General features: G+C 32.8%; 1 protein-coding gene across 1 annotated transcript; it reads right to left on the bottom strand.

Moving 5' to 3' along the window:
* Positions 1-9,966: 9,966 nt before the first annotated feature.
* Positions 9,967-12,778, bottom strand: LOC143252536 (cyclin-dependent kinase 5 activator 1-like). The gene has a single exon (XM_076504830.1). It carries the CDS (start codon positions 12,470-12,472, stop codon positions 11,498-11,500), a length of 975 nt encoding a protein of 324 aa, XP_076360945.1. The 5' UTR covers positions 12,473-12,778; the 3' UTR covers positions 9,967-11,497.
* Between the last annotated feature and the right edge of the window lie 327 nt (positions 12,779-13,105).

The following is a 13,105-nucleotide window of genomic DNA, read 5'->3' as shown; positions in this document are numbered from 1 at the left end:
AAAACAAACAGAATAAGCAAGAAGGGTAAAAACAAATAAAAAATCCATTGCTAACTATTGTAACAGTCCGATAAATAAACCGTATGGTAACTGTTTAAAATTCCAATAAGTTTGAGTAAATCATATGGTAAGTATTTTGATACATTTTTCAAGTTCATAAATTTAAAATATTATTGTAAATTGTAACACTATTTAGTCGTTCAAATAAAGCCCTGCAAGAATTAATACAAAACAGTCTTTAATTACCCAAGTGTATCAAAATCACAAGCTAGTCTTTTAACGAAGAAACATCAATAAGAGAACATTATATGTGTGGATCAACAAAACATTGTGAGAGGAACATTATAAATTTATATTACAAATAATCGTTAAAGGAACATTATAAATTGATATTACAAATAATCGTTAAAGGAACATTATAAATTGATATTACAAATAATCGTTAAAGGAACATTACAAACAGTGGCGTATTTAGGTAGAGGCTAGAAAGAAGCTCAGCCCCAAGGTCCGTTGATAATTTTATTCTATGTAAAATTACATGGGATGAGGCCCACAAAAACTATTAACCCCTGTGTCCACACAACCTCAAATCACCACTGATGTAAAGGGCCAACTTTCTAAACATAACTTACTGACATTTTGAGATAAAATCTTGTTTCACTATTTCAGCATATAACCATTTTGTGATTGCTAAAGTTTTATGTTATATCTTTAAAATTAGGACGTATATATACACAAAATTTGGCATATTATCAATAAATATCACAAGACTTTCACACACAAAATATCAGATTTTTTATTAAGTTTTAATAGGTTTTAGTAATGTTTATCTCTCGGTTTTCTTGTGGAATGGATTCCACATTCAGGATTTATTAGTAATTTAAGTTTCTAATTTGCTAGAAACTATAGACTTAATATTTTGACATCACAAAAATGTAAACAGTACCGAATTCAACATACCATGTGACTTGCTAAAACCTGTATCTATGTGTGTTCTTTTAATATTCCCTTTTAAATTAAGACATTAACTCATATATAAAATTAAAGTTTGAGTTATGATCTACAACTTGATTACAAACTTATTGACATAAATTCATAAAATAGCAGTTCAATAAAATTTTAAATACAATTCAACAAACTGGCATGGTCTTTGACCTGTAACCCTTCATGAAAGGGTCAATGTAGAGCAGTGTCGTATTTCAGTAGGGACTAGAGGAAACTCAGCCCCAGAGCCCATGGTCTTAATGGGGGCCCATTGATATTTTTATTCTATTTAAAATTATATAGGATGTAGGACCTACAAAAATGATTAGCCCCTGGGCCCACACAACTTTAAATGTGCCAATGATTACAAATGTAGATAAAAAAGCCAGTAGAGGAAAATTGCAAAATGAGGTTAAAAAGTAAAGCAATATTATAAATGTATATTAAAAATAGGTAAAGAAACAATCTAAATATAGTTTTAAAATGAATAAAGAACATTATAAATGTAGTTAAACAATTAACAAAGGAACATTATAAATAAAACTAATAATAATAATCGTGACAAATTTAAATAAAATAAGAGGAAATCCTCAATAGCTGCGGTACTTGAAATTCTTGTAGGCAGGTTTAGAATAAATTAATCTATGAGACCCTTTTTTCACCTCTTTATTGACCGTAATTTTGCGTGCCAGCATTACCAATCGTAGGGCGCGTGTACATTCGATTCAGTTTTATTACTCATTAAGATCTCTATTAGCCTACCCTCAAACTGAAATTATTTTAGACAGGATTAGAGTGAATTAATCTATGAGACTTTGAGAGTGGTCAAATACATCTGGCGACAGAATTTGACCTCCTTAGTCCAAAACTGTAATTAAATCTCAACTCAATCACAAGATGACAGAGCTATTAGTCAAAAGTTTGTACTTTAGAAACAACACAAAAAATAAACACGGAAACTTTCCATGAGCCGCTAAGCTGCAGCTTAGAATTAGTGATTGGTTGTTTGGTTTGGCGTTTTATGGGGCAAAACAACAAGGATATCTTCGCCAAAAATTAGTGAAGGAATATTATAAATGTCGATAAAAAAACAGCAAAATTATATTATAAATTTAGACAAACAACCAAGAGACGAGTTTAATAAATATGGAGGAATAACAATCAGTAAAGAATGTTATAAATGAGGATAAGAAACGAGTAAAGAAATATTATAAACGTAAGTAAATATTACTTGAAGGATTATTTGTTTTGAATTTCGCGCAATGCTACACGAGGGTTATCTGCGCTAGCCGTCCCTAATTTAGCAGTGTAAGACTGGAGTGAAGGTAGCTAGTTATCACCTTTAACTCTTGGACTAGCTCTACCAACGAATAGTGGTAACGTAATGTTATAACGCCCCTACGGCTGAAAGGGCGAGTATGTTTGGTGTGACGGTGATTCGAATCTGCGGATTACGATTCGAGTGCCTTGACCACCCAGCCATGCCGGGCCTCATTAAAGGAACATAGATATATTATAGATAAATATAAATATATATATAGATAAAAACAAGTAATGGATATTATAAGCATAGATAAAAAATTAAGTAAAGGTTTGCTTGTAGTTAGGCACAAGGATCTACGTTTGCTCTACCCACCACGGGTATCGAAACCAAGTTTCTGGCGTTGGAAGTCGAGAGAAATATCAATTTGCCACTAGGGAGCGTTAGTTAAAGTAATGTTATAAGTATAGATTTTTTAAAAAACGGTATTGAACATTATAAATGTATATCAATAGACAGTAAAAGTGCATATTAGATGTTGGTAAGTGACTTGTAAAAGGAAATTGTAAACTAATATGACAATAAACAAATAAAGGAACGTTACGAATGTAAATAAGAAACTTGAATAATCGGATTTGCTGTTACGGTATTTTCAAGTTAATAGTACCTCATACGACGAGTGGGCTAAACAGCCGGATTAGAAACCTAAAGGTCAAAGCATAGCCTTTAGTTCTAGCTCGAGAAAGGGCAGACAGTCAAAAGAATTGCTCTCAACCGAAATTCACGAGATTAGCCATCTTTGTTATAATTCCTCCACTGTTGCAAGTGCGGAGCGTGTTCAATGACATATCGTGACTCGAACCTTAGACCTACCATTATGCAACTGATAGCTCTTCATTCAGATCACGAACTTTCTTACTATGCTCTTATAAAAACTCTTGTTTTTTGTATTAATTTAAAGAAAACGCTACACGAAATAAATTAATGAAAGAGAAAATGAAATGGCGAAAATACAGTCACTTACACATTGCGTCGTTTTCTGTAAAATCGGACTCAATCGATACGGCTGGCCCAATCAAAAGAGAACGATGCTTGGTTGTGCGATAGTTTTCTAGTTCTTAGGATGACGGGAGAAAGCTGGGTTTTTGATTTTAAGGTTAACCTTTTATTTACATCAACCGAAAATAAAACATTATACTTTTTATTATCGTTTTATTTTGTATCAACTCTCAGCTTCAAACTTAAAATTCACACGTTTGATTGCAGTAAGGAAATTTAAGAGTCCTTTTTCAAATTTTCTCTTATATTATGCTTCCTTTTCAAGCGGCTCGGTATGGTCAGGCGGTTAAGGCACTTGACTCGTAATCTGAGGGGCGTGGGCTCTAATCCCCGTTACACCAAATGTGTTCGTCCTTTTCCCCGTGGAGGCGTTATAATGTTACGGTTAATCCCACTATTAGTTGGTAAAAGAGTATCCCAAGAGTTGGCGGTGGGTGGTGGTGACTAGCTGCCTTCCCTCTAGTCTTACACTGCTAAACTAGGGACGGCTAGCGCAGATAGCCCTCGTGTAGCTTTGTGCAAATTTCTAAAAACAAACAAATTCATATTACTGCACATTGTTTTTCTTGATTATAAATAAAAGTTTCTCGAATCAAATAATTTTGAAGTATCAGTGACGCAAAATAATTCGTATAGTATCCACCAACCAAAGGTGTATTACTGGTTTGTTTGTTTTTCAGAGTCATTTGAGAATAAGCAATAAAAATGAAAATTAAATTTTATTATCGTTTGAATAGACACAATATATTGTTGAAATAGATTACGAAAAGTTTTAATAATCCAGTAGAGAAAATAAGGCGTTTTACAAGTTTCATTGTTTATTTATAGTTTCTGTCCTTTATCATGTCATACGAACGTATGTTGATTTTGATGTCACAACTCTTGTGTAAGTTATAAAGAGACCATATAATTAAAAAATTGGAAACTTAAAACAGCATGACGGCAAAACAGGAGTTTATAATTTGAGTAAATAATGTCTACAACAGGGGTTCTCAAACGTTTTTGACTGTTGACCCCTTCATATGATCCTTGACCTTTTATCGACCCCTCCATTCTTTTAAGTAATAAAAATCTATAAGTCATAGTTAAAGAAAGAACGACTTAATAAAAATACATAAATAATAATATTATATTATGATAGACCAACTATACCTATTTATTGATTGTCTGATATCTTTAATGGTGGGGATGTGGTTGATGATCTTTGAGAAGAGTACTAATATTTGGTTGTAAACTTGTTAGTTTTGGTCTTAACGTTCTTCTATGTTCCGTTTGTTCCTCTTCTTTGATTGGACTGAATTTACATGGCTAAAACCAGCTTCAACCATACAGGAACTTGGGGATGCAAGTAGAAAATGGTTCACCGCTGCGAAACGTTTTGGATACTAATCAACAATATTTACATTACTCCAGAAGTCGCAGAGGGTCGTATTTTTGAAGAGTGATTTAGCTTCGAGATCCACGGAAAGTTCAATGAGTTAATCTTGTAAATTAGATTTAATAATTACATTTTTTATTTCCGAATCAAATGGTGTAACAATCCAGTCAGGTACGTACGTCTCCTCCAATTCCTCAAAGCGCACATTAAAGTCTTCACTCTGTTTTTCAAGGTACTTTATGTATATATCCAAGTCATCATCAGAAATAATTTGGTCTTCATCTTCCAGTTGTCGTAAGTATGAAAAGTACTGAAAATCTCTTGGTAGCAATGAAGATTTAAAAACGCCTATTTTGACTTGGAACCTAAGACAATTACTCGGGTTTGAATAATTGTTACATCTTTACCTTGCAGACTGGTCTGTACATCATTAAGTTTTGAATACAGGTCTGGACAAATAGAAAATATGATCTTATTCTTTTTTCAACTCATCGTATTGAAAGGAATCCACATCTGTAAGAAACTCCACAGTTGATTCATACAACTTAACAAGCCTTTGCAAGCAAACAACTCTTGACAGCCACCTCACTTCAGTATGCAACAGTAATTGGCTCACCAATTCATCATTTTTTTTTCAAAAGACTTAGCAAATAGTCACGAATTTAGTGGATGTGCTTTAATTTTATTTATCGATCTCATGCACACCTTTAGATTATAATATAATTCGTCACTGAGATTCTTTGCTACAAGGTGATGTCTGTGTAATACACACTGAATAGTACGCACATCGGGAACCTTTTCCTTTAAAAAATGTAGCAAATCCTCTGTAACAGGCAACCATTGAAGGTTACCTTCTGTGGCAACAGCAATTATATTGCTCTGTGGAATATTGTACTTGTTCAAATGTCCTCCAAGCACTGAAAAATCGTCACCCCTTTTGCATCACCTTTAAGATGCCTTGAGAATAAAAACTCGTCAATAATTTGTTTGTGAATTTGACTAAAATACCTCACATAAGCCATGAGAATGTTTGAACTACCAAAAGTTGATTCATTAAGCTAGATGGAAAATGTACAATGCATAAGCTCAGATGCCAAACTTTTCCACATCTTCAGCCGTCTTATCAACACGTCTTTGAACTGTATTGCACTTAAAGGCAAGCATTTTAAAACAGGACCAGAGTCTTTTTTTCATAACAGTTTCAATCACTTATTTAATTGATGCTATTATAATCTCCTCTGCAAGAGTATACGGTTTTCCTTTCTTTGCTATATTGAGAGAAATATGAGTATTGGCAGGATTTCTAATTCTGAGTTATAAATGACTCATAAAACTTGATGGAAATTATACTTCATCAACTCAGTCTAGTGTACGCCATACCAACTGTTGTTCTTGCAGTTTAATTGTTTAAATAACGTATCAACCATCACTGTATCTATCGTATCTCAGCCGACCTAATGGTATTGAAGGAAGTCCTGGTCGGCACTGGTCATAGCAAGTGTAGTGCGGTTGACATATAGTTGTACATCGTTCATTACTTTCACTCGCACGTGCTTGCAATTATTAAAGCATGGCGATTTGAACACTGGCAATATCTTGAGTAACTGAACCATAAACTTTAAACAATTAGTTTTAATTGACATTGCTTATAATGTTAAAATGTCTACTGTTGAGGTTAATGAACATTTAACACTACTTTTGTATAATAATATCTCATATTTCCAGTAATCGGTGTATCAACAATTTAACGACGTTTTAATACTAGTAAAAAACTACCTTATATAAAAAACTACCTTATAACACCAAATATAAACATTTTTATATTTTATTTTAGCAGTATTTTGCGTAAATCTACACAACGAGCTATCTGTGCTATGCCCATTGTGAGTATCGAAATTTGATTTTTAGCGTTATAAGCATTCAGACTTACACATTAACCATCAAGGAAGGGGAAAGGTGAACATTTACGGTTTAAGAAACATTAAGGACAAAATTGTCATTGTTAACAAACTGATTTTATAAACCAGAACTTAAAATCAAGACAGTAATGAGCACTAGCTGATTTAGTTATTAGAATGGATTCATTCATTAGTTGAATAACTTTGCTACTAGTAGTATTTTCGGCCGTAGTCCAAATAATACCTCAACAGGACCAGCCAGCTTAGGAATATTTAAGCAATATAAGTTTATATTCTAAGCAAGCAATATAAAATATTCCCCATAAGAAAAGTATATCATGAAGGTTTTAAAATACTAGATACAAATTATATACATATATATTTCTTCTTGTGACTAATTGCTTGATAATAACAACTACGGAGATATTCCCGACAACACATTTTTAGAATAATTTGTTTTTCTCTGTGGTAGTTCTTGCCAAATATTGAACAATTTAGAAACAAAAACATTCACGACAATAAGTTTGACACTTACTAGTTTCATAACAATAAGTTTTGAAATTGGACAGTTTTACATATAATAAGTTTTTACATTGATTTGTTTCACAACAATATGTTTGACAAGTTTCTATAGCAGTCCTTGTTGTCACTAAGGGTGACGGAAGTGATTCAAACATGAGGAAACATTCTTGATTTTGGAATTATTTAGTAATGACAACAAACATGTTTATAAAATGTATCCAGATCAGTATTTCACAGGGTTCTTTTTACCGTTACGGCCACGTAACGTGGATGTCATGCAATAGATGGAAACGCTGTCATGTTAGGCCTATTATCTTTTCAAACACCGCATTCCTAATTTAGTTCTTTACGGATTTTTCAAGAAGTAAAGTATTGTACAATAACAGTTTTATCTACTTTGTAATCACCAAATCCATTGCCGAAGATACATTTCGCTCGATCCAGAGCTCTCGAGACCAGATGGGATACAATACTGTTTATAAAGCCATTTGTTGCAATTGTTAACAACTGAAAACGCTACATCGTCACTTTTGACGGCGCCATTGCTGTTCAAATTGGGTGTAACTAATGGTTTTAAGACTTGTTAAGGCTCTTAAACTTTTTAATATTTCTTCTTAACAATGTATTTTTAATATAATGTTGTTGTTATATACAGTTCTCAGTAATTCCAAAGTAAAGAAAGTAATTCTAGTTTTGATGGCCAAGAATATCTTTCGCATGAGCAATAATTTCATACAATTGAGGATAAGTAAATGATAATGACTCCAAGTGTGGTTCAAAGTGTTGTTGCAAAATTAAAAAGATGGAATAATCCACTCAAAAACACTGGATCTGGACTTTTATTTAGAGTATTTAATCGCTTCTTTTTCCTAACAACAAATCTCTGACATTAACAGTTCAAACAGTGTATAATCCGTAAATAAATGTTTAAGATTTAAATCTTTTGTTCCAGTGAACTTTGTCGAGTTATGTTAATATCTAAACCAATGGCTCCTAAAATCTTTTAATCTGCAGCTCCCTTGATGGGAATAAAAAAGTCTGAGGCCTCCTATAACCTATAACTTTAACATGGTCGTTTAAAAACAGTTACATCTCCTTTCGACACACTGTATCATTCAATTAATTCGACATAATGTTTATCAGCTTATTGTTTACTTAGAATTAAAATTAATCCATCATATTTGTTTTAGGCCCTTTTTTGGCGACCTCTACAGGAAACATTGAATTAAATAACAGATATATTCAAGTCTGAAGGTATATGCATTCCATAAGCTCAAAATTCGCTTGTGTAGCTCTGCGTTAATATCCAAAATAAACAAAAACAAAACAAAAAAAACTGAATATATAACTTATTTGCTTTCCTTCTATGTGATGTAGGAGTTGTTGTGTCTTAAAGTGCTGGAAATATACTTTATATCATTCACACGTATCTTCAACTCATATCAATAATGAGATGTTGATTTTTTCTTTTAAAATTAAGAACAACATTTGTTTTTATTCCATTTTAATTAACAACACTAAAGTTTTGTCTGTAGCAATTCTTCCGAGAATGGGATTGGTTATATTTGTGTATGACAAATATTTTCTGAAAGGCATTTATAATATAGTTGTTCATAACGATTATTCTTTGAAACACATTGTGTTTCAAAATTTTGAAACTTTCAAATGTTCACACATTTAACTGTTTTTTTTATTTTAAACATGAAATCAAATCAGTTGAATTATTAATATCAATAGATAAAAAACAAATCTCGGTATTTTTATTCTCTGAAATAAAGTAGGGGAAGAAAGAGAAATTCATAAGCATTATAAATATGCCTGGATACTTAACATGCGAGAATATAAAATCGTGTTTTTCAGTTCCAATAACATAATAAAAGATGTAAGACATAAAAGTACTATTGATTCAGAGAATAAGTGGAACAAGTAACCATGGTGATGTTTCCTCTCCATGTAATCTAGATACTGTTGAACTATAGTGAAGGACGTAGACATGAATTCAGAAAGTTAGAAGGGTAAGTAACCATGGTGATGTTAATGTTTCTTCTCCATGTCACCTGTATATATATTGTTGAACTGCAGTGAGTAACATACATTATTTCAAGTAATGAGAAGGGCAGATGACCATGGTAATTGTGATGTTTCCTTTCAATGTGACTTAATAGATTCTTTATCTTGATTTTACATAAAACTATAAACATTTCTTATGAGGAATAAGATTAATTAACTTGACATTTATAATTTCATCCTACATGCACTTGTTTTCAAAATTTGTAACTTATGATTCAACATTTGCCTTTAAAGCAGTTAAACATAAATACAGAACTGGGAAATTATTTAAGTTTTTATCACAATAAATATGTACGAGCTATTCAGCAAGTTGCTTTGTCAAAAGTATATAACTGGATTATACAGTAATCATTTTATCTCAAGAAAGTATATATTACTAAGATTATTCGATAAGATGATGTCACAGCAAAGTGTACAATTGGATTACTCTGGAAGTTGTTAATCACATGAAAGTATTTACTTGGGTTGCTCTGTAAGTTTTCTTATCAGAAGAAGGCATACAGCTTGGTTCTTCACCAATGTTTTTGTCATATATATATAATTTGGGTATTAGGTTTTGTCACAAACTCTTATTCGTCAAATTTTGAACGTTTATGATATAAACAAGTGAAACTAATCCTCAATATTTGTACCAACAGTTAGATAGCTTTAACGAATCATCATTATATTTTACAGTTTTCGAAAGCTGTGTCGAGAGTATATAATGCTCTTTAGACAAATAAGAAACAAACAAGATCAAAACGTAGAGACTGATTTTGCTACTTATTTTATCACCTTTATTCTGAGACAGTAGAACATAAGTTTCCATGAAGGATATTGTAAATGACGCTTCACGAGAAACAGTGGCTATTTTTACAGCATTTTAAAAACTTCAATTTTGTCTTCTAATTGAATTTTAGCACTTCTTTAAAAGTGATAAGAAGCGTTCATAAATAATTATCATTGTTAAGAGACATTTTAGATAACTCTCATTGTTTACAGAAATAATTATAGAACTACTAGTATTCAACAAACATTGTAATTTGCCTTCTTTTTTGAACATGTGGTTCATATTAAATAAAACAATGTTTGGAAGAAGTTACAAACTTTGTTTAAACAATAAACGAACTGCTCTCTCACACAACTGAATGTATAACTCTTCAATTTCATAACACTGTACACTGTTGCAGAGATTTTGAGCTTTCTGCAGAGTATTGTTTCTTTATAATTATAACAATGAATTACCATAGAAAACTGTACAAACTAAATGTATATTTAACCTAAAATAAACTAACAACACACAATAATACACCGTAGACAGACGAACGCTGCTTTACTAATTACTTGAACAAAACTTTGTAGATTTTCTTTGTACACTCCTCTTAATTAGTCTCTGATTTGAAAAGTAACAGAATAAATAAAGCCTATTACGTCTAAAACGCTAAGACTAACATGTGTTTGAAATAAGTTAAAAGTACTTCACTTTCTTCAATTGCCTTGTGTATAGTTTGCCACATATGAAGGTAAAAGTTTAATTTTATACGAATCTACACAATAAAGTTTTCAAAAATTTACAAAATTGTTATCATTTATTCCCTATTCAAATAAACATGTATTTGTTTTAATTAATTAATATTTGCTTTGTTTATAATCCGGTATCACGTTGTTGTTTAATTCAACTATACTATTAAAAACTTTTTAAGTGACAGCCTTGTTTTAACATACAGTTTAACAGAGTGCAGATATTAAAAGCATTTAATTGAGAGAAATTTGTAGCTGTTTTATATTTACATTGTTTACCTTCTGGAGCTATGCAGGTATTAAAATTTAACCAAAATATTAATAAGACTAAACTGGCAGCATTCTTTCTACTTTTTTGGATAACTTACAAGTAAATACTGAATAGAAGACATTTTAAACAAACGTTTGTCTTCAGTAAAAAAAAAGCATAACGATTTACTAGAGATATAGTTTCGTTGGTTTATAATTTTTCCAAGTAAACCATATCTTTCAGTTAAATTCTTAAAATTTCTAGTTATCACAGTACAAGTACTAAGTATGTTACCTTGTATAGCTTAAATCCACACAGATCTCCATACTGGCAAGGACTACATGAGCTATAAATAGACAACAAACAGGGAGTTGCCTAATGCAGAAGAGAACAGAAATCGTATAAAAAAGGATTCCACCTTCAGGCGTCTATATAAAAAGGATGTGCAAATCCTGCACAGCTCCTATTCAATCTAATTGAGGTTACATTGGCCACGTGACATTTTCCTCTTTAAGGTTAAAGGTATATCCTTTTTTACTCGAATTTCTGGTCAGACACCTAGATTTTGATTAGTGTTAACCAGAGGTCAAACAATAGGCCTTCAATTCAGTGAAAACTTCGGTGAAGAAACTGGGTTCACTGTTGAGACGCAACATCTTACCACTGAGCAGATTGATGATGAGAAGACAGCGGTCCCAAAATGTGTCTTTTGTCTCTTCTAGAAGGAAAGGTTTCAATGGGTAGGAGATTTCGTTTCCCATGTACGAATAGGAGAGATAGAGACAGGTCAACACGATTTCCTGCAGTTCCTTCTCAGTATCGATTTCATCGCTTACCAGTTCTCTAACCAGCATGTATAGAAAGACAACGTTGGCTGGGTTGATGAAGGCGATATCTTGCCAGCCCTGAATAAGCAACGAGCGGTCTACCGTCCTTAACCAGACAACGGCATCTCCAGCTTGGAAATCTTTGACTTTCCGACATTTCCTGAACAAAAACTCTCCTAGTGACCTCAGAAGTTCCGAAGTAGAAGCCTGGATTACTGTCTTCCTGTAAGCGTTTTGTGGTGGAGGTAGCCTACTCGGAACACTAGCTGTTAAAGATCCTGGAGGTGCAGGACGGATCAGGTTGTGTCCAGACAATACTGTCAGTTTTGGTGGTAGTGGAGGCGGAGCAACTTTATGGAAACTGTTGTTACTTCTGGCGACCAGCTCTGCTGATCCGATATTGTTACATTTCAGATTATAGCATGATAATGACTTCTGGATGTTCTTGTTGTTATCCATAAGAGAGTCTATCTTGTCCAGTGGGTGACGATAGGACGTGTTTTTGTTCTTTTCGCTTTTCTTTTTACCAGACACGCTGATATGTTTCCATGTGAGAGCGTTGATGAATAAGGAGTGTTTCTTAAAATGACCGTGCTCATTGGCATGAGTTTTTTCAAAATGTTTTTCTTTATTTTTAACATTATTGAGCTGTTCGTAATTTGATGAGTATTCGTCAAAAGCAGGTTTCGGCCCTCTTGGAGAGACGCTAAGAACTGTTCCCATTGTTAGGATAAACAAAACAAAACCTGGAAAGATTAAAATCCTGAAAGATCACCAAATCTGAGGCCTTTAGTTCCCAATACGCGACGTCCCCCTACTGCCAAATGGAAGTACTAGTGTTAACACCGTTGTTTTTGGTAGTTTACTAACTTCCATCTAATTATTCTTCTCAGCACTTTAACCAAGTTCTAAAACATTTCTTTTATCAACTCTAAGTTTTAGTTACACGATTATACTGTAGCAGTTAAGACTCGACTGGTCGGTCAATGTACTAAAACGGTCTGAATAATGATTCGTTTTGTTCGTTGTTTCTCACCATGGCTCGATCGAAATCGCATTTACGTCTGGTGGTTGCTACGGAGACAAAACGCAGAGAATGCGCACAAGAGTTCTGATTTTTAGATGATGTCATCTGAGCTGTGATTGGAGTGTGTCGGCCATAGAAGTTAGGCTTACGTTGAAACCTCCCAGTTGAGAGTTTTTCATGCAACAGAGAAGTAGAGTGACAGAGACAATTATTTTGCAATGTTTATACAAACTGATAAAACGAAACAAAACGTTCTCACATAGATAAAAAAAATGTAATTGAGACTAAATACTTCAATATTTTAAAAATTAATATTAATTTTGTTCGTG

Source organism: Tachypleus tridentatus, chromosome 6 (assembly GCF_004210375.1).
Source record: "Tachypleus tridentatus isolate NWPU-2018 chromosome 6, ASM421037v1, whole genome shotgun sequence".
NCBI lineage: Eukaryota > Metazoa > Arthropoda > Merostomata > Xiphosura > Limulidae > Tachypleus > Tachypleus tridentatus.
Note: the sequence above shows the minus strand (reverse complement) of the source record. Positions and strands in the feature narration are given on the sequence as shown.

What these genes read in the sequence shown, in the direction of transcription:
- LOC143252536 (XM_076504830.1), bottom strand. Translation starts at nt 12,472, where the DNA reads ATGGGAACAGTTCTTAGCGTCTCTCCAAGAGGGCCGAAACCTGCTTTT.